General features: G+C 51.8%; 1 protein-coding gene across 1 annotated transcript in view; it reads right to left on the reverse strand.

Moving 5' to 3' along the window:
* Window positions 1-26434, reverse strand: part of GRIN2A (glutamate ionotropic receptor NMDA type subunit 2A) — a 369843-nt gene extending 343409 nt beyond the window's left edge. The window contains 3 exon segments of the mRNA XM_019468560.2: window positions 22905-23336; window positions 24787-24977; window positions 25552-26434. Of these exon segments, the coding sequence (XP_019324105.2) occupies window positions 22905-23318 (414 nt within the window). The 5' untranslated portion in view covers window positions 23319-23336; window positions 24787-24977; window positions 25552-26434.
* Window positions 26435-27052: the final 618 nt, after the last annotated feature.

The following is a 27052-nucleotide window of genomic DNA, read 5'->3' on the forward strand; positions in this document are numbered from 1 at the left end:
AATATATCCAAATAATTGAGAGGAGGTGTTCAAACTAGAAAGTTAGGCTAACATGCATAGCGGCACGATTGACGATCGCCACATGGTAGAAACAACAGACGTGTCCACTGAGGGGTGAATGGACACACTAAATGTGGTCTGTCCCCACAATAGAAGAGTATTCGGCCATAAAAGGGAATAAAGCACTTGCTATAACACGGATGAACCTTGAAAACATCACACTCAGTGGAAGATGCCAGACCCAACACGGCTTACAGGATTCCATTCCTTTCCACCTGGAACAGGTAAATCCACAGAGACAGAAAGTCCAGCAGATGCCGGGGCTGCACGGAAGGAAGTGGGGGCATGACTGCTTCATGGTTACGGGGCCCCTGTGGAACAAGGAAGATGTTCTGGGACTAGAGAGAGGGGAAGGTCACACAACGGTATGAATGTGCTAAGCACCAATGAACTGTTCACTCTACGGTGGTTAAAAGGACCTATTTTATGTTATGTGTACTTTAACACAATTTAAGAAACCATAGTCAAAAGGGTCAAAAACTCGTGAAGGTGGGGAAGGACTGAAGCTTAAGAGGCTCTGGGGGGGGAAAAAACACAGGCTGTGGAGTCAAGAGACCCGAGCTCAAGTCCCAGCTCTGTTACCTCCTAGCTGCGTGGCCAAGAGCCAGTGGCTGGTACCCCCTGGGTTTCCCTGCCTTCCACACGGTGAAGGCAATACTCCTCCAGTCCCTGCCAGCAGCATGGTACCTGCACATCTAAGAGCTCAACGGACGTCCACCCTTCCTTCCCCTTCTGAGAACAGGTGACTCCAACAGCAGGGACATCACTGACACAGAGACGGAACCGAGTAAGAGGTTCTAGGCAGGTTTGGTTTGAGACGCTTGTGGCTCAGTGGCTCAGGTGTGGCCTGTGGCTGGTGGACCACTGCGTAGGGTGTTCTACGTTACATCAAGGGGAGAAGCCCCCCCTCAAGCAACCAGGGGGATGGAATGTAACCCAGGGCGAGAGGTGGGGACTACAGGTGTGGACTGGGCATCTAAGCAGCTCCAGCCACGGAAGACCATATCTGGGGAAGGGAAGCTGCCAGGGATGCTTTGAGGAAGGCCCTGCCTCTCCTGCACTGGGGCACAGGCCCTCCTGAGCAGAGAGAAGGCAGACTGTCATCAGCCACGATGGAGTGATTCCTCACCCCCAAGAAGCAGCAGACACCCCATTGTCAAGGGGGGTGGCTTAGCCAATCACAACCCCACTCTAAAGATGAGGAAAGGTAAGGTCCAGAGAGGAGAAAGAAAAGAAGAAGATACACTATCAGTGTATGATTTCATATATGTAAAACTCCTTTTTGACAGAATGACAGAATGTTGACTTGCAGAGGCCATCCCAGGCCTGCCTAACTCAACGCCCCCAAATGTGACCAATGCGACCTGCTGTTCTGACCTCACAGAATTCCCCCAGAGAAGGCAAGATGTTAAAGCTGGAAGGGCACTCAGTCCCACCTCTTCACTGGCAAACGAGGAAACTGAGGCCCAGAGTTTGCCAAGCCTGGCCACCCAAACTCATCCTACCAGCATGGTGACATAAATGACACTGGTTAGCACAATCTTGCCATGCCTCTACGGTGAGTCGGTTATAATGGCCCCTGTGGTCCACTAAACCATGGCCCCCAAGATACCCAGGCCCTAATCTCTGGAATTCTTAAATGTTACCTTAAGTGGCAACAGGGTTTTTGCAGGTATGATTAAATTACAGGTCTTGGGGGTGGGGGCCTGGCTGGCTCAGTCAGTAAAGTGTGCAACCTTTTTTTTTTTTTTTTTTTTTTTTTTTTTTTAGTGCAGGCATGAGAGCACGAGCAGGGGAGAGGCAGAGGGAGAGCGAAACTCCCAAGCAGGCTCTGCACCCAGCGCAGAACCCAACACCGGGCTCGATGTCATGTCTGTGAGATCATGACCTGAGTGAAAATCAAGAATCAGACACTTAACCAACTGAGCCACTCGGGTGCCCCAAAGCATGTGACTCTTGATCTCAGGGTCTTGAGTTCAAGCCCTAAGTTGGGGGTGAAGCCTACATACACACACACATACATACATCCATCCATCAATGTCTATTCACTTATAAAATAAAATAAGGATCGTGGGCTGGGGAGACTATCGCGGATATTTGAGTGAGACCTAAGTGTAATCACAAGGGTCCTTACAGGAGATGTGACAAGCGAGGCAAGATGCTTCTGGCTTTGAAGGTGGAGGAAGGGGCCACAAGCCAAGGAGTGGGACGCTGGGAAAAGCCAGGAAATAGATTCTCCCACAGAGCCTCCAGAGGGAACACAGCCTTGCTGATTTCGGCACAGTGAACCTGACTTCAGATTTGCCCTCTGGAGCTCTAAGAGGACGAAAATGCATTGTTTTTGGACACCACCAGGTCTGTGCTAAGTTGATACAGCAGCCGTGGGAAACCAGCCTAGTCCTGGCCCTAGCCCTTCCGACTTACCTGCTATTTTATTTAAATATCTATTGAGTACTCACCCTGCCCCAAACCAGTGTCCTGGGTCCTGGGAACGGGGAAAGACAGAGTCCTAAATATAAGTGGGTACAGGGCTCACAAACCAAGTGACTGGGAGCACACGCCCCATGGAAGAGTGGACCAACAGCAGGTGAATGGTGGATGAGACGTGGGCGAGACTAGGTCCAGCGGAACTTCTTGTGCCCCAGCCAGGACACCAGACACGGCTTTGGGAATGAAAGAGAAGGCTGCCTGAAGGGGCCTCGTCACAACCTGCATTCTAAGCAGGATTCCTGGTAACAGGTGGGATCAGAGATCTACCTAGATCTCTGATGTTGTCACCGTGCAGCTGATGATTCGTATTCTTTGCTTGGAGGGGGAACGTACGGTCAGGGAACAAAATCGTTACCATGTGCAGTGGAACCAGAGATCTTGGCTGCTTTCATGAGTTCTTCCAACCAATTGCACTCACCCAAATCAACCATAAAAGTTAACAGGTTCGTTTAAGAAATAAAATTTGATCTCAATCTATTTTGGAGAGACGCCCAAATTTACAGAAAGCTCGTTATTAATTTGTTTCTCTCTCTTCCCCAGGTATCCTGAATTTCTTGGTTCTCCCCCCAACCCCCGCCCTCATCCAGGTCCAAGAGTGATGGAGAAACTGTTCATAAAGAATTTGGTGGAGAGGCAGAGTAATCGTTCCGACAACTCCCCGTAAGGCCATGTGTGAGCTACGTGAATCATCCTTCTCAAAAGAATATTAAGCGCCTATGTGCACAAGCATCTGTGTCTTTTGCAATCTGCTCAGTGCCCTTACGCACTGTGTCTCAGCATTTCTCAGCTGCCAGAGGAGCCAAAGAAAAGTGTTAACACCCTTGTGCAAAACGTCTCTCTTGGTCTTGACACCAGCCCCCAAATAAGGGAGTAGATTCCACTAGAGAAAGAGACAGGCACATTGACTGACACTTGTCTGGTCCAAGCTTCAAAGGTTTTATGAAGCGTGGAACCCCAAGTGTAATGATGACTTTACTTATTAAGCACCCGCTGTGTCTCCAGGATCACACAGAGACCAGACCTCAAACCCTGGAACCATGGTTCTCCACCAGGAATGAATGCAACCCGCAGGGAACATTCATCAGCGTCCGGAGACATCTGGGACTGTCACAACTGGGGGTGGGGCGATGCTACTGGAATCCAGTGGGTGGAGGCCGGGGGTGCTAACCATCCTGCAACATACAGAACAGCTTCCACAACAAGAGACTACCCAGCCAACACGTCAGGAGTGCGAGTTTAAGAAACCCCGCCGGAATGCCAGACTAGCCGGGTTCCGATCCTGGCTCCACCTGTGGATTCACACACATGCCAAAATAATGAAACCTACTGCGTCACGCGGTTGCAAGATGCCAAGTGTTGATACGCAGAAAAGATTTGTATTAGAGCACGTTCTGCTTTAGGGGCCAAGCAATGTGCTATAAATGCTTCTCACAGATAACTATTGGTCTTCACGAACGAGCACAGGAGGTTGTTGCAAGACAGAGGTTACGATTAACCCATTTTATAGCTAAGAAGTTGAGGCTCAGAATGGTGAAGTGACTTGTCCACAGACAAAGAGCCGGTACGTTCGGGAGCCAGGTTTTGAGCTATCTGGATTCAAGGCACACACTCTCAAACTGAGGCAGGCACAGCCCAGCAGGTGCAGGGAATGAATACAGGAGTTTCCTAGAGTATGATTTGCTCGACTATTTGGTGAAGGGAAAAACTGACCCGTGTATCTGGTAGGCCATTTTCAAATTATTTTGGCCTTAATACCAACAGAGTTACACCATGAGATGGGATTCATCACCCGCATGAATCTCCAAGGTCAAGTGCAGTGAGAAGGCCACCTGGGCCACAGCCTGCCGTCCACATGTGCGTACCAGACTCTCCACTGTACAGGATTCCAACAAATCACCACAAACTTAGTGGCTTAAAGCGACACAGATTTGTCCCCTTACAGCTCCAGGGTTCCAAAGTCTGGAATGGGCCCCCCTGGACGAAAATCAAGGTCTCGACGGGGCTGTGTTTCCTCTGGAGATTCTGGTAGAGGATCTGTTTCCTGGCCTTTCCCAGCTGCTGGGGCCACCTGTGTGCCTTGGCTCGTGGACACTGCCTCCACCTTCACAGCAAATCACCCGCCCTCTGCTCTGTCATCACCTCTCCTTCTCTGGCTCTTCCAAGGATCCCTACGATTCCACGGGCCCCACACGATGATCCAAGAGAATGTCCTCAAGTTGGAAGATCCTTGACCGCATCCTATTCGCAAAGTCCCTTCTGCCATACAAGGCAATGTATTCTTGGGTCCAGGGACTGGGATGTCTTGGGAGGGCCATTATTCTGTGTGTCACAGCCCCTAAGGCTCTCAGAGTAAAAGTTTTGGGGAAGCACTGAACCTGGACGTCCTAGACACGTTCCAGGAAGGATTCCAAGACGAGGAAGGACTCGGTTCCTCACGCAGGAGCCCTGGTGCCAGCACAGAAGCCCCATCGTGACGAGGGGCAAGTCAGTTTTAGCGCAGATGGGGGTCGGGGGTCTGGGGTCTGGGCTGGGCACCTAAGCCCTCCCAGTTCAGGAGACGAGGGGCACTGAGGAGCCTTGGAATGAGCTACCTCCCAGCCTCTCCGAACCGGTTTGCTGGGGCCGCTGTAACAGAGCGCAGCTCTGAAGGCCGGAAGCCCAAGACCAAAGTGTCAGCAGGCTGGTTTCCACCGTGGCCGCTCTCCTTGGCCTGCAAATGGCCGTGTTCTCCCTGTGATCCTTACACGTCTTTTCTCTGTACCTGTCTGTGTCCTAATCTCTTCTTAGAAGGACACAAGTCATATCATATTAGGGCCCGTTTTCATGTAAATTAGGACCTCATTTTACCTCCTTACCTCTTTGAAGACATCCATCTCCAGATACAGTCACATTCTGAGTCGCTGGGGGTTAAGACTTTTAGGGCGACACAATTCAGTGTGTAACCTCAAAAACGATAAACTCCAACCTATTCCAGGCTCCTCCTACCCTTAGATGAAGTGGGAGCCATGCCCCTTTCCCCTGGAAACTATGAGAATTTGAAAACCTCTATGCACCAGTCTGGGAATGGAGAATTTCCCATTCTGAAGGAAGGAAGGAAGGAAGCCAGAGACACTACCAGCAAATAAGCACATGATCCCACTAGGGCATCCATGGCCTTCCTCTGAAAGTTCTTTTCCTTTTTTTCTAGAAAGAGTGTGTGCACATGAGCAGGGAGAGAGGGGCAGACAGGGAGAGAGGGAGAGGGAGAGAGAGGCAGAGGGGGAGAGAGGGGGAGAGACGGGGGGGAGGGGGAAGGGGGAGAGAGGGGGAGAGAGGGAGACAGAGGGAGAGAGAGGGGGAGAGGGAGAGAGGGAGAGGGGGGAAGAGAGGGGGAGAGAGGGGGGAGAGGGGAGAGGGAGAGAGAAGGAGAGAGAGGGGAGAGAGGGAGAGGGGGAGAGAGAGGGTAAGGGGGGAGGGGAGGAGAGGGAGACAGAAGGGGAGAGAGGGGGAGGGGGGAGAGAGAGGGGGAAGAGGGGGGAGAGAGGGGGAAGAGGGGGGAGAGAGGGGGAGAGGGAGAGAGACGGAGAGAGAGGGGGAGAGAGGGAGAGAGAGGGAGAGAGGGAGACAGAGGGAGAGAGGGAGAAGGGGAGATGGGGAGATGGGGAGAGGGGGAGAGGGAGGGAGAGGGAGGGAGAGGGAGGGAGAGGGAAGGAGACAGGGAGAGAGAGGGAAAGAGAGGGAAAGAGGGGGAGAGAGGGAGAGAGGGAGAGGGAGAGAGGGAGAGGGAGAGAGGGAGAGGGAGAGAGGGAGAGGGAGAGAGGGAGAGAGGGAGAGAGGGGGAGAGGGGGAGAGGGGGAGAGGGGGAGAGGGGGAGGGGGAGGGGGAGGGGGGAGAGGGAGAGAGGGAGAGGGAGAGGGAGAGGGAGAGGGAGGGAGAGGGAGGGAGAGAGGGGGAGAGAGGGGGAGAGAGGGGGAGAGAGGGGGAGAGAGGGGAGAGAGGGGGAGAGAGGGGGAGAGAGGGGGAGAGAGGGGGGGACAGGGGGAGAGAGAGGGAGGGGGAGAGGGAGGGAGAGGGAGGGAGAGGGGAAGAGGGGGAGAGACGAGGGGAAGGGGGAGAGAGGGAGAGAGAGGGAGAGACAGGCAGAGAGGGAGAGAGGGAGAGGGGGGAGAAGGGGGAGGGGGGAGAGGGGGGAAGAGAGGGGGAGAAGGGGGAGGGGGAGAGGGGGGAGAGGGAGAGGGGGGAGAGGGAGAGAGAAGGAGAGAGAGGGGGAGAGAGGGAGACAGAGGGAGAGGGGGAGAGAGAGGGGAAGAGGGGGGAAGGGAGGAGAGGGGGAGAGAGGAGGGAGAGAGAGGAGGGAGAGAGAGGAGGGAGAGAGAGGGGGGAGAGAGAGGGGGGAGAGAGAGGGGGAGAGGGAGACAGAGGGAGAGAGGGAGAAGGGGAGATGGGGAGAGGGAGAGAGGAAGGGGGAGAGGAAGGGAGAGGGAGGGAGAGGGAGGTAGAGGGGGAGAGAGGGGGAGAGACGGGGGGAAGGGGGAGAGAGGGAGAGGGAGACAGAGGGAGAGAGAGGGGGAGACAGGGAGAGAGGGAGAGAGGGAGAGGGGGGAGAAGGGGGAGAGGGGGGAAAAGAGGGGGAGAGGGGGGGAGAGGGAGAGAGAAGGAGAGAGAGGGGGAGAGAGGGAGACAGAGGGGGAGAGAGAGGGGAAGAGGGGGGGAGGGAGGAGAGGGGGAGAGAGGGGGAGAGAGGGGGAGAGAGGGGGGAGGGGAGGAGGGGGGAGAGAGAGGGAGAGAGAGGGGAGAGATGGGGAAAGAGGGGGAGAGAGGGGGGAGGAGAGAGGGAGAGAAGGGGAGAGGGGGGAGAGAGAGGGGGGAGAGAGGGGGGAGAGAGAGGGGGGAGAGAGAGGGAGGAGAGAGGGGGAAGAGAGAGGGGGAAGAGAGAGGGGGAAGAGAGAGGGGGAGAGAGGGGGAGAGAGGGGGACAGGGGGAGAGGGGGAGAGGGGGAGAGGGAGAGAGAGGGGGAGAGAGAGGGAGAGAGGGAGGGAGAGGGAGGGAGAGGGAGGGAGAGACGGGGAGAGGGGGGAGGGGGGAGAGGGGGAGAGGGGGAGAGAGGCGAGAGATGGGGAAAGAGGGGGGGAGAAGGGGAGAGAGGGGGGAGGGGAGGAGAGGGGGAGGGGGGAGAGGGGGAGAGAGGGGAGAGATGGGGAAAGAGGTGGGGAGAGGGGGAGAGAGGGGAGAGAGGGAGACAGAGGGAGAGGGGGAGAAGGGGAGATGGGGAGAGGGAGGGGGAGGGAAAGAGGGAGACAGAGGGAGAGGGAGAGAGGGAGAGGGAGAGAGGGAGAGAGGGAGAGGGAGGGAGAGGGAGGGAGAGGGGGAGAGAGAGGGAGAGAGGGATAAAGAGGGAGAGACGGGGGGGAGGGAGACAGAGGGAGAAAGGGAGCCGGGGAGAGGGGGAGAAGGAGGGAGTGGGAGAGAGAGGGAAGGAGAGATGGCGGTGGGGGGCAGGGAGAGAGGGGGAGAGAGGGAGAGAGAGGGAGAGAGGGATAAAGAGGGAGAGACGGGGGGGAGGGAGACAGAGGGAGAAAGGGAGCCGGGGAGAGGGGGAGAAGGAGGGAGTGGGAGAGAGAGGGAAGGAGAGATGGCGGTGGGGGGCAGGGAGAGAGGGGGAGAGAGGGAGAGAGAGAGGGAGAGAGAAGGAGAGGGGGAGGGGGAGGGAGAGAGAGAGAGAGAGAGAGAGAGAGAGAGAATGAATGAATCCCAAGCAGGCGCCACCCTCAGCACGGAGGCCAATGCAGGCCTCCATACCTCGAGCCCCGGATCTGGACCTGAGCCAAAACCAAGAGTCAGACACTCAACGGCCTGAGCCGCCCAGGCGCCCCCCAGGGTCCGTCTTTGACGAAGCTCATTTAGGTTGTCGAGTATTTCCACTGAGTTACAAGGTTATTTTTTGCTCTCGCAAATGGCCACGTCGCACCCCAAAACCAGAGACTGACACAGACCCTTTCATCCCCCCCAGTGAAGACAGAAGTTTCTGGGGAAGGTCTGGCTGGGAGGAAAAGGGGGTGGGGACTGGGGACAAAAGCCGGGGGGGGGGGGGGGGGGGGAAGGGCCTGGCAATTTTCACAGCGGACAAAGGGAAAGCCGGGCTCAGGGGTGGAAGCTAATGAAGCACATTTCTGCTCCGTGTTTTACGACAGGAGCGTCAACATGCTTCCAGCCCCACCTCCCCATCTCAGGGCACGGCTGACCTATGGCAGAGGAAAGAGCCATCCTCCGCCACGTTCTGGACGGTTCCTCCAGAAACCCACGGCACACGCTTTGGCATGAAAGACGCAAGAGATCTCAGTCCTGCTCTAGTCAGGGGTCCAGCTGATACACGAGGGCACAACCGTTCTGGTTGCTGATACGTCAAAACGTTTTGGTTTTGACAGTTAAGGGCCACAGTCTCCAGGGTCTTCAAGTCCCTCTGCCCCCAGGAAGCCTCTACCTTCTCAAAACCAGCACCAGAGGACTGACACCTGACCCAACAGGGGCTCCGGGGGCACCTGCTCTGATAGGTCGTGATTGTCTCAGTTGTAACAGAAGGCCACAGACTGGGCACGGGGGGGGGGGGGGGGGGGGGGGGCGGGGGCGGGATTATTAGCAACACACATTTGTTTCTCACGGTTCTAGAGGCAGAAAGTCCAAGATCAAGGCACCGGCAGATTGGGTGTCTGAGGACAGTCCACTTCCCAGTTCACAGATGGCCGTCTTCTCGCCGGGACCTCACACGGTGGGAAGGGCGAGGGAGCTCTGTGGGCTCTCCTTTATCAGGGCACTTATCCCATTCATGAGAGTTCCACCCCCACCCCCCCAATACCCCCCTCCCAACACCATGCCATTAGCGTTAGGATCTCGACACAGGATGGGGTGGACGGTGGGGGGACAACCGTCCAGGCTGTAATAAGGATCATTCTATACTAATAAATATGTTGGAGATGCCCCCCACGCCTGTTAATGTCAATCCTAAATCCCTTCTGCTTTCCTTTAAGATCCATTTCACTTCCCTCATCCTGCCATGGGAAAGAACAGCGATGACATACCGCCCACACAATATCCCCTTCGGATCACAGGGCAGTTACCGTCACAGTGTCACCCTGCCTTTGCTCTACTAGAGAAAGGAGCAAAGCATAACATAGCTACTGTTCACCACAAAGCCCGTGACATGAGCACATCCCAGGCCCACCACGGCAAGGTTCTCTATCTTTCCTCCTGGCGTATCACAATAGTCAAACCCCACAAAATAATTCTCTGCTGGGAAATCTCACATTTTAAAGCAATTCTTGAAGCAACCCTGATACAGACACAATGGTTGAGCAATGCCTAGTGACTAAGAATGAATAATCGCAGAACTCCCTGCCAGGCTTCAAAATATTTATTATTTTTTAGAAATTCAAATTATTTTACCGTACGTCCTATTGGAATCCATCATTTTCTGAGGCTTTCCATTCACACAATGAGAAATATCAAACAGGTTAAGATGTGCAACACCTAGGGATATAAAAGTCTGACTAAATTAAGATGCATTCTGCAGCAGGTGCCGTAAAAGAGATGCAAATTAAAATAATGAGATGCCATTTCATGGAACCAATTAGAATGACTTTTGTTTCAAGTGTGGGCCAGCGTTAGGTGAGGGAGCTACTTTCACATAGCTATCCGAAGTGTCCAGTGGTCCAATCCTTCTGGAAACCAATTAGCAGCATGTATCATGAACCTTAAAATTCTTCGCGCACAGTGACCCAGCGATTTGAGACGTAGGAATCAATTCAAAACCAGTAATCTGCAACTCAGACGTTTCATTATAAAGCTCTTGAGCTGAGGCGTTGTGTTTAACAGCAACGAATGTGAAGAAAGCTAAGTCATCAAGGAAATCATGATGTGTCCACAGAATGGAAAAGGTAGCAGGTAAGAACGCTTCCAAATAATCTGTAATGCTAGTGATAGAATGTAAAGTAAATTAGAAGCTATACATGAAATTATGTAACCGATATGTATCTGTGTGTGTACAGCAGGCAAAGAAGACTAGAAGAAGAAAACAAAACGACTAGAAGGAAATCCACGAAAATGGCAACGGTAGCTGTGACGTCCAAGGTGATTTTTATTTTCTTTATACGTCTTTCAATCTCTCACGTCCTCCAAATTGTACACTTGTTAGATTACGTTCATGTTAGCTGAGGTTTTTTTTTTTTTTTTTAAGAGTTGTGGGGTTTTTTAACGTTTATTTATTTTCAGAGAGAGGAAGCAAGCAGGGCAAGGAGAGAGAGAATCCCAAGCAGGCTCCGCATTGTCAGCACGGAGCCCGCTATGAGGCTGGACCCACGAACCGTGACATCAGGACCTGAGCCCAAACGACAGCACTGCGCGGGCGCCCCAGCTGAGGTTCTGTCTTTTAACAGCCTGTAAAATCCTCATCCTTTGGAGATATACGCGGACGTATTTGTAGATGAAATAGAACAATATCTGGGATTCGCTTTAAAACGATCCAGCTGTGGGGCTGGACGTGAAACAAGAACGGTCATGCGTCAAAGCCAGGTGACGGGGACGTGAGGGCTCACGCTGTTGTCTCTACTTGGGGACGTGTTTGAAATTCTTCACGGTAAAAGTATTGCTTTGAAGGCTACCAAAGGGTGTCACAGAGGAACGAAAAAAATAAGGAAACACCAACAGAAACAAAAAGGAGCACCAATGAGCCAAGGCAAAATCAACAGCCATCAACCAAAGTGCAATTGGGCCGTGAAGCTCGGCCTTCACCCAGGGGCTGCCTTTTTCAGAATCCCGCTGGCAGAAACCATGCCCATCACCAAGCACCAGAGCCGCGGCCAGCGGGTCGGTTTCTAGAGCCCCACATCCTGTCCCCTCTCCCCGTGCTGTGGCTCTATTCACGCGAGTCAACCAACACCACGTTCCTCAGCCCTACAAATATCTTAGCTTTAAAACAATTCGTCTAGAAAATATGTTGTTGTTTTTCAGCCCGAGGACTACAGGCATGCAAGATGACAGGGATTTCAAATGCCACTCACTCTTTCTGGCTAGAGTTTCCTAATTTGGAAGAGGCAAGCTACAGCAGGAGACATTCAGCCATTTGTGACAACAAAACAGAGATCGGCAAAAAGCTCAATGTTTTGATTGTGAGAACTGCCATCCAGGGGAACATTCAGGAGCTATCAAAACCACACTCGAGCCTGGCAGCTTGGTGGAACACGTTAAGGGGAAGGAAAGGCCTAGACTGTAGGCCGGCACCTGGGCCTCCGTGAGCCAGCCTCCTCTCCTCTCTGCGGCTTGTCCTCTGCAGCCACGGATTTGACCTGCAGGGGCAGACACATGGGATGCCAGCCTCCTCTGGCCAGTTCTCGAATGCAAATCGAACCCAGATTTGACCTTCCAGCACCTTCTCTGACAAGCTCCCACCCTCACGCCTCTGGATGAGGGGCCCCTCTGCTATGTTCCCCAGCCCCCCTGAAGCTACCCCAATCACAGACGCACCACTCTGGGCTTTAATTGCCAGTCTCGTCCAGCTAGATGCACATCAGAGCAAATCTGATCACTGATGTATCTACAGAACATTTTGGGACAGGATACAGGCTCCTTAAACGTTTGAAGAATGAACATATTTATAAACCAATAAACCAATAAATAAATAAATTCCAAGGAGGTCTACGAATGAGTATCAGGGGACCTGTGAACCCCTAACAATTGCACATAATATTGAATGCATGTTTAGGAATGGGCATCCCTCCGGGGTGGGGGGGGTCCATACCTCCTATCAGTGTATGAAATGATCATGACTCCCCAGCGGGCTCACCCCAAATTATCTTAAATTTCTTGGGTGAGTATGTGGGCCTGGCTTTAAGGTGTCAGTGATTTGCACAAGTCACCTTAAATTCTAGAGTGAATTTTTATTTTGTTTTGGAGAAACAAGCACAGTTGGGGACCAATGGAAAATGATTAAACCTCTTTTTTGTTAAGTCGGTGAGACTTAAGAAGAAAAGATCCTTGTTAACATACCAATAGCCTGCAAAAGTTACAAATGGAAACAAACTACCACTCCCATTTCATATTCTTCCTCTTTGAACCGGTGACCTGGTCACCCCCTCGGAGAGGCGCACGTGTGTGAGGACCTTCCATGCATGCATTGAGCAAACATTCTGTCTCTGAATTCTATATTGTATTCCTTGGATTTTTTTTTACTCTAGTTCTAATAAATAAATAATTTTGGTATACCCATTTCCATCATATGGAATGCTGTAACATTTCAACGCAAAGACAAAGCTTTTGCAAACCAATTCTGGATTTTGTTTCTTCCTGGGACGTGTGAAGGAAGAACAAAGGACGTGCCCAACAGTGGACGAGCACCCAGAGCCACTGCTGCCCTAAGGAAATGCTCAAAATGCAAGGGGTACAGCAGACAAGAGAGAAAGATTTGGCAACTGGAAATTCAGAGAGGGTTCTGGCTCTGTCTTTAGAATATGAACGTATTCTTACAATAACGTGTGCAAAAACGTGAATATACTTTCATAAGTAATCATGATTAACTGGGTGTGGTTCTAAACCGCCCCCCGCCCCTGCATTTGGAGATCACTGGCAATTATTCTAAACATCATCTCTGGTAGCTGTGTTTCTTAGCCAAAAACATTCCCACTAGTAAATATGACGCCGGCTGACCTACTTATGTTTATATTTATATATGTGTGTGTGTGAGTTGATATATACATAGGTTTTCTGCTTTTCAAATACTGTCTACCCTTCAGGATGATGTAAAGTCCTTTGGAGATTTGAGGTGATGATGCCAGGATCATAAATTCCTCCCCCAAGCCAGGCAAGTTTATACTGAATTACTCACACGCTTGCAGAAAGTGAGGATGTTGGTTTTCAGCCAAATCCAAGGGCCTAAAGTACCAGGACTTGGGGATTTAAAAAACAAAAAAAAAAAAAACAAAACAAAAAAAAACCCACAAGGATTTGAGAGGTGCAGAGCTTCTGAGTTAGAAACAACCTCAGAGGTGACCCCATCCAATCTTTCCATGAGTCCAACACCACACCCCCCCCCCCCCCATCCCGCTCCTGACAGACGACAGTCACTTTCAGCTCAGCTACGTCTGACAGACACTCATTATTCTCCGAACCATTGCGGTCTTCGGTCACAGACCTAATTGCCAAAGCTCATCTTACCATATGTCATTTAGATCCTACACAACCCTGAAGGCCCTTCCTCTGGACACACTGTCGTTGTTCAATATCTGTCTTTAAATATTATTCCCCCCCCATCCCTGCCAAACTAAGTCTATGGATCATGGTGTTTGTGTGGCTGGAGAGATCATCAGTTATATCACTCAGCCATTGCTCCTACGCTGCTGCTAACAGAAGCAAATTTTGCTTCATTGGCAATTATCCATTCTTGGCGAAGAATCTTGACTGTTAATCTCTATCAGTGATGTTCAAGGGGAGGCATGTAACCCAGTTCTGGCCAATGAAATGTAAGGGGAAGTCAACTCTAACAGAAGAGGAGAGGGCCTAGAAAAAAGCTTCTTTTCCCCCTCCTTTTTCTTCCCATTTTAAATGCTGGCATGTGAAGATGTGATGGCTGGAACAGAAGCAGCCATCCTGTGACCAAGAGGAAACAGCAAATAGAGGCAAAATAGAAAAATGGAAAGGACCTGAATCCTTGGTGGGTTACCGAGTCACTAAATCACATCTGGGACTCCTTGCTAAAAAAAAAAAAAAAAAAAAAACACTACCTGTCTTAATTGTTTAAGCCATCATCGGTCAAACATTCTGTTATTTGCAGCTGAAAGCACCAGTAACAACAGAAAAGGTATAATGCAGCTATCGCCTCTCTTGATTTGGACATTATATTTCTAGAAATAGGGACTTCACTTTTTCTAAGAGCCATATCACTACTTAGAATCTGCTGAGCATCGAGTGCAAAACAAACAAGCAAATAAACACAACCCCCGTGACTGGAGATCATAATCTCAAAAGCTTCAGACACCACACAATTAACATAAATGTGTGAATCTGGATGGATGTCAGATAACAGGGAGCAAGGACATTAAAATGCAGGCATTTTAAAGAGCTTATTAGTAAAATAAAATACTAATGCATTTATGAGGCTGATCCAGTAGGCAGTCCACCAGTTCACGGCTCTTGCGGAAACCATCCTCAAGTTGGAGAGCTACATCTCCCCCCTTCCTATGAGAAAGTGCCATTTCTTCTTAAATCCTCCAATGTAGTCAGTAGTATCTGACTCTAGCCCTTCAATCCGGAAAGACAGTTCTGAGTTTTAATTCCATCACCCAACATCTTAATCAATCTAGGTAACCAAAACATTAACATCAAAATCCACTGTCCCTCTTGAATGTAAGCCCCTTCCCTAAACCTAATGGAGTCCCAGTCATTAACTTGAGAAGGCAGTAAGAGCAAAAGAACAGTGGATAAGGATTCTCTAATCAAATACCTTTGGGGCTGCCAGGTTCCCCAGGCTGTCACCGAGTTACTTAATCCTTGGCAGAGACCAAATGAGAGACTGTATCTGTCCACAGCCTAAAGCCCTAAGCCCAGCGCAAATACATAGTCCAGTCGGTGGAGTTATTTACTGCAAGGCTCACGGAGACAGTCTCCTGTGGTGGTCATTTTCACCCTGGCCACATCTGATCTTCAGTTTGCCAGGATAAAGCCCACGGCAAATTCCAAGAACTGAAAGCCCCTGGTTGTCCCAGGAAACTCATATTCCCATTCATGTTCATATTAAGGCAATATGAACCGTCTCATGTTGGACTCTCCACTTCTAACACTTCTGTGGGATTCGTCCCCCGTTTCTTGCAGGGGTTACCATCACATCGCCACACGACCCTTCATCATTTTTTCTGGTGGTGAAAAAATGCAAGTGCATTGGACACAAATAAAAATTACATGATATACACACAATAACAAAAGTGTTCCTGTAATAATTATTTATTACGAGCCAAGCACTGAGCTACCTGTTATCTCATTTCAATCTTACAGCGCCATGAAGTACATACTCTTTCTGTCCCCTTTTTAAAAACAAAGGCATCGAGGCCAGGCTGGGGTCAGAAACAAACAGTGAGGACACTGAGACTCAGAGCCATTAAGAAGCTTTCTCATGATCAGCCAGCTGGTAAGTGAAAGCCTGAATTTAAACACAGACAACCAAACCCAAGGTTCAATTTATCAACCACGCTGTAATGACATTAACAAAATTTTGTTAATGTTTATTCATTTTTTGAGAGACAGAGAGAGACAGAGTGTGAGCAGGGGAGGGGCAGAGAGAGAGGGAGACACAGAATCCGAAGCAGGCTCCGGGCTCTGAGCCGTCAGCACAGAGCCCGATGCGGGGCTCGAACGCACAGACTGTGAGATCACGACGTGAGCTGAAGTCAGCCCCTTAACCGATTGAGCCACCCAGGCGCCCCAGTATAATGACATATTTTTTAAAAAACTGAAATAGTTTTATCTCTGAGTCTACCACTCAAAGATAACCACGGCTCACATTTTGGGAGGTCTGTTGCCAGTCTTTCCTTGAAGGTGGTAAAATTTTCAGAGCTGGAAGAGGCCTCAGAGATGATATCACCCTAAACGTCATTTCACAGGAAAGCCTAAGGACCAGAAAGGTGAAGGGCCTTTCTCTGGGTCACACTGCTATTTGGAAATGGAATTCAGGTCCTCGGACCCGCTGTCCAAGGTTTTCGGGGGCCTTTGGCTCAAGTTGGTTGGTAGTGGCTTCCTCGAATACCGTGTTGAGAAGGATTTAAGGTCCTTAAAGATTTAAGGCTCAGGAGATCAGCGATGGCAGCAGTAAACACAGCAGCACAGATATATGCACATCATGAGTTTGCCACTTGCCAAGGAACAGCCCTTGGGAGAGAAGCGGAGTGCCCAGGAAAGGCTTTCTTAATAAAGACCAGCTGTATTCTTCACCTACACCAGGGTCTCAAACCCCAGCGCCTTCAGGGATGAGGTTCTAGCATGAATGAGGGAAGTGGGCAAGCAGAGGACAGAACATGGGAAGAGCGCCAGCCCTAAGAGGGTAAGGGTGCTATTCACCTCCAGCCGCCTGTTGCCTGCCAAGGGGAAGGGTGGGGCCCATGTTGCCAGGCCTTCTGAATTCTTGCAGTGAGGCATGAAATTTGGATTTTTAAAAATGTGAGGTCTCCGGGGCGCCTGGGTGGCTCAGTCGGTTAAGCGTCCAACTTTGGTTCAGGTCACGATCTCATCGTCAGCGGGTTCGAGCCCCGCGTCGGGCTCTGTGCTGACAGCTGGGAGCCTGGAGCCTGCTTCGGACTCTGTGTCTGCCTCTCTCTCTGCCCTTCCCCCGCTTAGGCTCACGCTCTCTCTCTCTCTCTCTCTCTCTCTCTCTCTCTCAAAAACAAACATTAAAAAAAATTTTAACTGTGATGTCTCCTAACTTTAACGCTGGCAACGAATCCAAATCTGAATAATAAACAGGGAGTGAAGAACAAAGAAAACCCACGAGCTAACAACATTATAACCGCTCGTTTTCACTATGGGCTTACCAGAAGCCATCATTCTGTACTGCAAACCCAAGATGCTATTTGTATGTCTTTCTCCCTCTCTTTCTTTCTGCCTCCCTCCTTCCCTCCCAGCCCCCTGATCCCTTCCATCGCTCCAGCTAGAGAAGCCTTTCCCACCTGGGGCTACCAAAAAGAACATCAACACTGTACCTTCCAAACCCACCAGAACACAGCTGCCAAGAGTCCAAGCGATTCCCAATGACCCCCAAGGGCCACTTGGAAAGTGAGTCATGCCTCTCGGGGTGATGCCTTTTGCTGTCCAATGACTTATGGAAGGAGGGGTAGATGATTGCATCTGACATGCCTCATCGCAAAGTCTCAAGATAGGCCTCCTCACTCTCTCAGGAACTACCCAAAGCCTCCAGAGCAGGAGCTGAGTGGGTTCCACCAACGTTCTGGTGTGCACGTCTACCCTTCCCATGAGCTTTGAGGGTCTCACTCATAGCCTAACTCTGGAGGTGCCCGGTTACAAGAGAAAGTCCCACTTCCGGCTGATGACCTATTACTAAGCAGCACTACCCGGGCCCTTTGTACGGAACACCCCCAATTTCTGTTAATCCCAAGGATGGCTAGTAATTATCTGCCCACTAGAAAGAAGAGGAGACTGACACACACCTATGAGATCAGTCAGCAAGTAGGGAACAAACACTGCATGGGAAGCCCCGAACCACAGTGTGGTAAGTTCATCTGGAAACTGCAGCAAGCTGGCATTGGAACCAGGGACTTGATTCATTCAATCAACAAACATTTGCCAAGAAACAAACGCAAAGGGCGAGATCAGCACAAGGTGCTGAAAAGAACACACACGCGAACCAGAAATAAACCTTAATAAAGGTGGAAAATAGAAATATTAGTCACAATGACTGTGGTATAAACAGAATACTCCGCAGCCATTTAAAATCATGTTTGAGAAGTCTATTTTATTAAATAGGATTTAAAGGGAAAATTCCACAAATACATAATCAAGCTTGAAAAAAAATGAAAGCAGGTTGTGAAATATAACTGGGTCAAAATCAGAGTGAACACACTCAGTAATTCCTCCCCTGGTCCTAAGATGCAGAATTTATAGATAAACCTTTAGATGTTTTAAATTTTACATAATACTGCTTGGAAATAAGACAAGGGAATCACGAATGAAAAATAAAGAGGACTCTCTAAAAATAAATGAATCAAAAGATGGGACTCTACAATCTCAAACAGGACTCAAAGTCACATGGTTCATGGGGGATGGGTCCAATATGAGCCAAGGAAGCAGAGGTCCCAACATCTACCCAGGGAATAAGAGGCAAAACTGGACTCAGAATCATGCTTCCAGGAGTCACAGTCAAAAAGGATGCCTCCGTCTGTGCCAAGGAGCAAAAATGAAGCAACTTACATGAGCCTGGGACCCAAGCGGGCACCATAGGATATACAGAGCAGAGAGAGAGCCCTGAGTTGAGCTGTTGACATGAGCTCTAGTTGAAAAGCACATATACCCTTGCAGACACAGGGCAGAAGATACCATAAAATCACCTTGAAAATAAGTTCACAAACAAAACATATGAGGACATAGGAGACATTAGAGAACACACGAGGACATCCAGTGATCAGAATCTGCAAAATGAAAGAATTCATATCTGAAGAAACAAAGATGCCAGAGCAATCAGAGAAGGACTTCACGGTATTTTTTTTTAATCCTCAAAGGGATAGAGGAAGAATTTACCTTCACAAAGTAAAAAGAGGGTTTTTAAAATAAAATAAAGAAGCAGGAAGGTATAAAAAGGGGCCAATTATTTCTCTTGGAAATACGGTGAACACTGGAAATTAAAAGCTCAACAGACAGGTAAAATAATAGACAAGATACAAAGAAAAAGAGGTGGTTAAGGCAAAATAATAAACCAGATACAAATAAGAGTTGGTTAACTGGAGTACAGAACTGGAGAGACCTCCTCAAACATGACACAGAGAGATAGAGAACTGAAAAAAAAAATGTTTAAGATACATGGAGAAACTACATACGGAGAGAACAGAGAAAATACTGGACAGGAAACAGCCAACAGATAATGGCTGAGATTTTTCCGCAATTAAAGAAAAACCTGAATCTTATGACTAAAAAAAGCCCACAGAGTGCAAAGTACAAAAACAAAACAAAAACAAAATATATATACAGCATAATCCTGAACTGATAACTAACTGAATATAGCTTAGAAGAAAGAGACCCCCGTGTCCAACAGTGGCTGGCTGCTCCTGGTGACAGGACTTAGAGGGAAGAACTTTATTTTCTTCTTTAAAGGTTAATATATTTTCTAAACGCTCTCCGGTGAAATGACATTATTTTTGTAAACTGTGGAAGAGTAGTATTCATTATTTCAAATACACATAAACACACTTTTTAAAAAGATTGTCCTCAAGGAACTTCCACTCGAGTAGAGGAGATGAGGTATGGATCGACACAACATATCAAGTCCATGCAGTAAGCGACATGGCTAGATGTAGCTAAAATCTAAGCCTCGTCTTTTCCCCCATGGACTCGCTAGAAATCGAGAGGGAGGAGGAGGTGAGGGCACTGAGCAGAAACATGAAGGTCTAATGCATATGCCTGATTTATTAGGGGCTATTGCTGCAACCAGAGTTGTGCTCCATTTGGAGGGGATCAAAGTGGCCAAACCAAGATAAGTTAGAACTTTATCTACATCAAACATTATTTTCACCTCTACTTGAATTATATTTCAGGACCACCCGTTGATAGAAGCAAAAATTAACGTCTCTACTGTAAATGAACATCACACAAATCTGCCACTTAACACATTTCAGTTATCAGAAGGCTTTGTTCTTTCTCGCACGGGTCAGGTAGACTGAGGGAAAGGTAAAAATGGGAGGGGGGGGCATGTTGAATTTAACTGATAATCAAGTTAAATACCATTCTTATCCACAGGGGCACGATCAACTATCATGCTGCCAATTTGGAAGTGAAAACACCACAGGTACGTTCTGGGCTTTACCAAATGAACATCATCTTAGCGGGGAGACAGAAAGGCCTGTTCAGTCTGGGGAGATTCAGACTTTGTGGCCGTAACGCTGTTGGCACATCCAACCAAGCAAGGTGGAGTTTTAGGCAACATCTCATGGCTGCCTCTCCAGAGCCAAACAAACTGCACTCGGCATTCAGCTCCAAAGGAAACAGGTGGCAAAGGCACAAGCCAGAGAGATGTGCTACTAATATGGAAGGAAGGGCTGTTCCCATCTCAGATTATCTCTTTCTTTGCTTTAAGACATTCAGGTTTCTCAAAATGCCACTCTTTACCCACCTCCACCCAACATCACCTGCACATCCCACGTGTGGGGCCCAACATATACCCCAACATTAGCTCCGCTCCCTTCTTTGATTCCCTGCCATCAACACCAACTTGGCCAGCCCCGACAATTCCCTTCACAATTTTTGAACGAATGAACTCTTTCATTCCTCTCCCAACACCACCTCGTAAATCTCTCTCTTAACGAGACTTCTCTGAAAACGTCCTTTCTTATCTTCCTCTTGCATTTCCGGATTCCCTTTTTCTCCTTTACTCCGAAGTGGGGCCACACTCTTGCCCAATCCCCAGAAGGTGGTTTCCTTTGATAGGAGACGAGGATACGTCCACCCACACCCTCCCAACTCCCTTTCTCACGGCCCTTTAAGGGAGGAGCAGCCGCGGGTCCAGTTGGTCAGAGCCGGGCATTCACAGTGGGCAGGGTCGCCATCTACCAAATGGGTGCTCAACTCTGAGCCCACTCCCTGTTCCTACTTACTTGCCCACAGTCAGATGGATAAAATCAGGTAAGAGCCTGAGCCACAGACCTGCCAGATCAGACCTCCCAGACTCAAGACACCGTCTCTAAGTCAGATTACAACAGATTTCTCCATTGATGGTGCTGGGCCCTAGTCAATCCATAAATTTCACTTTCCACATGGCAGTACTATCTTTCGTGTGCTGCTTTTTTGGTCAAAACCTCAGATGGGAGGTGGGATCAGGGGTGATATTTAGATCCCCAAATCACCAACCCCTGCCAGAAACTACAGTTCTCATTCATGCCTTCATCAGACGACTGGTCAGTCCTTACGCACGAGCCCTGGGCTCTGATTCACTGCACCTCTCCATGGCTCACTATCTCCTATAAAATGAGATTAATTCCTTGACCCTCCTGAAGTTAAGATGACAAAATTAAAGGACAAGCTTAATTTGCTGGAAAGTGAGATCACAGCTTGAGACCAGAAGACCAAAATCTAGTCCCATCACCCACTGAGTGGCCTCAGCCAAGTCTTTGACTGCCCGAGCCACCCACCCCCCACCCCCCCACCCCCACCGCTATGCCTCAGGTACTTCATCTGAAAGTTGCAGGATGCTCTAGGAGACTCCAAGACCTTCTCCAGTTCATACACTGGTGCCAGGGCACAGCTGTTCCCTACTTCGTCTTTTTTTTATCCCAGAAAGGAGCTCCCCAAAACAGAGAGGTGGCTGGGAAAATGCTCGGCTGCACGGAGGAATTCTGCTAGACTGCAAGGCATTTCAAATGAATGTTTAATAAGATACTGCATTGGTTGTATACTTCGGCTGAATGTGCTGCAGCCCAGGAGACCTGAAAGAATTAATACAGTTCCCAAAGGAGCTGGTGGGAATTGCTGAGGCAGAGGCAGAATCTGATTTGATGAATATGAAAGTGCTTTGAGAGCGTCAGAAGGAAAGTGCTCTGACAAACGTCTGTTCATTCCATTAGCATGTCTCCCGCTATTTAAGGAACACATTCCAAGAAGGTCTCGGGACTGGGGACCACAGCACACAAGGGCAAGCTCCCTCTCCCCCGCACCCCCCTGCTTCCGACCCCATCTGAGGCCCTTCCTGGGGCTTAGAGATACAGTGCACCCACGACTCCAGTTTTTTCTCCTTCCTCACTGTGCTTCTCCCTTCTGATCCTCAAACCAGGCCCTCATAACATCTCACCCAACCTTAAAGTCTCTCCTCTTCCCCAAACCAACACTCTCGGATGGTTCGCAGAATAACCTTCTCTCCCATCCTAAACCAAGAGATGGGGACACACCTTGTTTTGTTCGGATACTATCCAAGTTCATACCAAAACCCTTCCTTGGGAAACAACCCCTCCATCTGACGTTCTGGGCACCCCTGACAGCCCCACCCAGGGAACATGTAGGAAAATGCCAGGCCCTCCATACTCAGGGTCTACAGTCAGTTGTCTCCACTCGCACCCACTCCTTAGAGGAACGCTCTGCTGTGCGCCTGCACAGGACTTCTCAAACTCTCCGCCCCTCTTCCCCCAACTGCGGAGTCTGTGGAAGCCTATTTCTCTGCCCTTTTGCGCTTTACCTAAAGACTATGCGTTTTATTCCGTAACATAGCCACGTTTCAGCTTTTTGAAAATAGTTTTAGTCGCTTACCGCAAAGGGGGAAAATGGACACTTTTCCACAAATCAGGTAAAAGTGACATTCTAGAAATATGAGTTGGAGGGTTTCAAGTGTCCCCAAGCTCACCTCTGTGCACTATCTGGAAACTTCCAAGCGTTCCACCACTTCCTCACCAATCTGCATTCACTGAGTTCTCCCTGGCATACCCAAAGTGCCTGAGACCCTCAGAACCAAGGCAGAAAGCGTTTCCATTCATTTCTGGGTTGGAAAGGCAAAACCTGGCTATCACCAGAGCCAGTGGCCACGACCCTCTCTCAGACCAAAACAGATGCCAGAGGCTCCCCAAGACCTGTGGTGGCTGTGGTATGATCAGCACACTCCCGGGGCCTGGCAGCCTATCACCTCTCCCACTTACCTTGTCAGCCATGATCATAGATGCGCCCCCGTGGATGCCCAGGATGGGGATGAAAGTCTGCGAAGAGATAAAATCCAGCATCTGAGCCACGGCCTCCTGGTCGGTGTCGTCCCCAAACACAAGGCCATGGATGCGCGCCCCAGACATGAGGTCGCACACATGTGTGATGAGGCTCTTGGGGTCCGTGCGGTTCATCAGCAGGGCCACCACGTTCACGTCCAGGGGCAACCCTGCTGCCTGCTCGGGGCCCCACAGGTTTCGCAGTTCGCGCTCCGTCACGTCGTGGCTGTGACCCAGCAGCACCGCAATGTTCAGCGCCGGGGGACCCTTCTCCGCCGCCGCACCCTGCGCCGGACCGCGCCAGACCAGAAGGGCCGGCAGCACCAGCAGGGTCCAATAACCCAGTCTGCCCATAGTCGCCACTTACGGTCCCTGCAAGGCGGAGAGGGAGAGTCAGGGCCGCGGGGAGCAAAGGTTCCAGAGGAAAGGGATTACAGACCCAGCCCCTTGCTCTAGGAGCCTGGTATACAGCCCATCCCCAGCGCGAGCTGACAGAGTCACTGACTCCATTCCCCATTCCCGCCGCCATCCACATCCCTCCACCCAGCTCTATCCACAACTCCAATCGCAGCTAAGTCTCCATCACTATCCCTAAATCCATTTTTGCATCCAGCCTCCGTCTCATCCCCTGTCTCCAGCCTCCTCTCCATACCCAACTCTGCCCACGTTTCCCACCACACCCCCAAGTTAGCTGTGGACCACAGCCCCTGAGCGTAGGCGCACAGAGCAAACCCTCCACCCACCCCTCTCCCACCCGACTAGTTCAGACCAAGTTACCGACCCCGCCCCCTGCTCAAGGGAGCCAACTACAAAGCAGCCCCCGCGTGCGGAGGCGGTGCCGAGACTCCGCAGCCCTGCTCCCGCGCTGTGCTAGATGACTGACCCCGCCCCCTCTGAATCCTCCCGGCACAGCGCAGACCTGGCTCCACGCTGCACGCGCTGCAGACCCCACTCCTCTCCTGCAGGGTGGCCCCCACCAAGTTCACGGGAGTGCAGACATTCACCCGTGCGCCCCAGGCGCGTGGGGGAAATTGCCCCCCCCCACCTCGCGCGGGGGTACAGTGAAGCGATTTCCACTCAACTGCAAGCGAGCCCCAGGACCCGCCCCCTACACGCACGCATGCACACACACACACACACACACACACACACACACACACACACACACGCCCTCTCTCATGCGCGCCGCGTGCAATGCAGAATCCCAGAGCGGAGAGCAGGCGCTTCCACCCGTGGGCCGGCGCGTGGGAGCTGGCAGGGAACTGCGTGGGGGGAAAGGTAGGCTCCTAAGCGGCTCTCCGACGGACACGAACCGTACAGACCCTCCCCAGGCTTTCCACTACAGGTCCTGTTACCAAGTCTTAGATGCATGTGGGTAGTGGGCTGCACAACCTGACAGGCACGCGCGCCGTTCTGCGCACAGCCGCAGGCCGCTGTGGCGGTGCCCACGGCCATCCGGAGTCCACACACGTCCTCAGTCGGTGCACACACATGTATCGCGCCAGGTGCACAACTGCGCGTGCCTGCAAATACCAGCACAGTCGTGCACGCGTGCACAGGCGCGCGCCCCTCGGGCCCGGCGCTGCTGGAGCCAGGGGAAGTTAGGGAGAACTCGTTCTGGCCGAGGCACTCTTAGGGTGAGCACAGCGGAGCGCGGAGCCGCAGCGCCCCCTGGTGCTCCTCCCGCGCCTCGCTACAGATAATCCCTCTCCCGCTTCCTCTCTCCCTCTCTCTCCTGTTCCTTCTCCCGCTCTCGCTCTCTCTCCGGTCGAGTCTTCCTCTTCCCAGGCCGGCCGAGCCCAGGTCTCCCGCTGGGACGTACCTGTAGCCGGAGAAGGTCGAGGATGCAGTGGGGCGCGCTGCGCGCACGAGCATCTCGGCCGCCTCAGCAGCCACCGGGTTTAGCGGGTTTCCGCATGCTGCGGCCCCCGCGCGCTCCCCTGGCTGTCCCGCGCTGTCTGCATCGCCCCCACGGGGGGCGGCTATCCCAGCCGGAGGCTCTGCAGCAGGGCTCTACCGGGGTGGAGAAGAGACGGAGAGGCTGGGTCAGCCCGCGGGCAGGAGAAAGGGGACTGGGGGGCAGGCTGCAGTCTGCAATGCTCACAGCCCCCTGTGCGCACAGGGGGCTCGACCGAAGAGGGGGAGCTGAAGCTCCATGCCCAAGACCCCCTGTGCGGATCCTCAGACCCCGTGGTCGATATGGAGAGCTCCGCTCCTGGGCGCACAGGAGAACCCGAGCCCCAGGTTCGCCACGCACGAGAAGCTAACTGGGCATCTCCACCCTCACCCCCTACCACCTCCCCGGCGCCGGCTGCTGGCAGTTGTTCGGCCAGGAGCTGCTGAGCGAGGGGGGTAGGGAGAGAAAGAGGAGGGAATGGAGGGGGGTGGCTGGCTGAGTTTGCGATGAGCCGGCAGGAGAGGGGGAGGGAAGGACTCGGGCTCCCGCGATCCCGGATCCCCGAAGGAGGTGCGATCATTCCCACGCAACGACCCTCTTGCGGTCCTGCCGCCCCCTCCTATCCAGGCCTCCCACCATCTTTTCCCCCAAAGGGGCCTCCCAGGCCCCGCGTCCCGCGCCAGCACTCACCGCAGCCTCTCTCCACATAGTTCTCAGCAGTGGCCGCTCCTGGTCATCTCCAGGGCTGATGGCTGCGGCCGCGACTCTCAGCGCTCACCCAGCCCCATGCTCCGGCTAGCCCCGCGGCGCCTCCCTCCAAAAGCCGGAGCTCGGCTTCCTGCCCCACTCCGGACAGCAGCTGCCCGGTCCTCTAAGCGCGCCCGGGAGCCCTCTCCGCAGCCCAGGCTCCGGCTGGTGGTGTGCGTGAGGGCGAGTGTGTGTGTGAGTGAGTGTGGGAGCGCGCGCGCGTGTGGCCGGGGATCCCCGCGGTCCCCGCTGGAGAGAGGCGCGGGCGGGGGATGGCAGCTCCCTCTGGGCCCTTCGCTGCGGGGCCAGCTCGCCACCAGGCGTTCAGCTCCCCATTTCCCGACGGGAGTCCGGAGAGCGCCCAGCCACCCTGGTTCACAGCACTGGCAAAGCCGGGCTCCTGAGGCTTGCTTCTGCTGCGGTCGCCTCGGAGGAAGAGGAGGAGGAAGGCAGGGGCGCCCCCACGTCAACTTAGGGGACTTGTTCTCAGTCGGCTAGACGCAGCAGCCCCCGCGACAGCCAGGGAGGCTTGGAGCTCCGGTGGGCGAAAGCATCTCCCGCCCGCAGCCGCCCTCCCTGGAGGCGGGCCGAGGCAGACCCCGCAGTCCCTCGGCGGCGGCGCGGAGCACTGCCACCCTTTCCCGGGGCGCACGGCAGCGACAAGGCCAGGATAGGCGACTGCCTGGCGAAGTGGGTGCCTGCGGCGGGGTGCCGCTGTCCCTGGTGCTGAAAACGCGCTCTCCGCCCGCTCCTGAGCGTCTGGTGCGGCTGAAGAATCAATTATTCAGATCTCTGCTACCGCTTCCTCCTCCCCCAGTGCCTTGCGCTGGGTACAGCAATCCCCCTCCACGCACAGGCGCGCCGACACACACACACACACACACACACACACACACACACACACACACACACACACACACACACACACACACCACAGAATCTGCTCCAATGCTTCTCCCTGTGTCTCACCACCCCCGTAAGGGAACCCACTCCTCTGATCTCAGGGAGCCAGAATCCTAAAAGTAAAGACATCTCTACATCCCCCACTTGCTTCCTTCTTGTTTTCTAAGTTATAACAAAAGTCGCCCTGAGGCTGCCACTTCTAAGCTACCAGCAGGGGTGAGCCAGAGAGCACGGGACTGCCTGGGTGTGTGGGGCCTGGCTGGCTTGAATTCTGGCAACTGAGCATGAAAAACATTGTCAAATGAGCACCTTTGCCCCTTTTACACTCAGCCGTATCTCTCCTTCCAACTCCCAGGTCCCTGCTTTCCTTACCTCAGGCCCTGGAATCAAAGAGGCCTTAAATTATAAGAGGTTTTGCAATCACAGTTTTTTCTAACCCTGTATCCTCCACTCATCAGCCTGGTATCACCTTTGGGCTTGCTATGTATTTATCTTTCCTTATCAACCGCTAATCTGAAAAGCAGAGAAGAACAGTAAAAGT

This window comes from Panthera pardus, unplaced genomic scaffold (assembly GCF_024362965.1).
Source record: "Panthera pardus isolate Hobbes unplaced genomic scaffold, ASM2436296v1 HiC_scaffold_5, whole genome shotgun sequence".
NCBI lineage: Eukaryota > Metazoa > Chordata > Mammalia > Carnivora > Felidae > Panthera > Panthera pardus.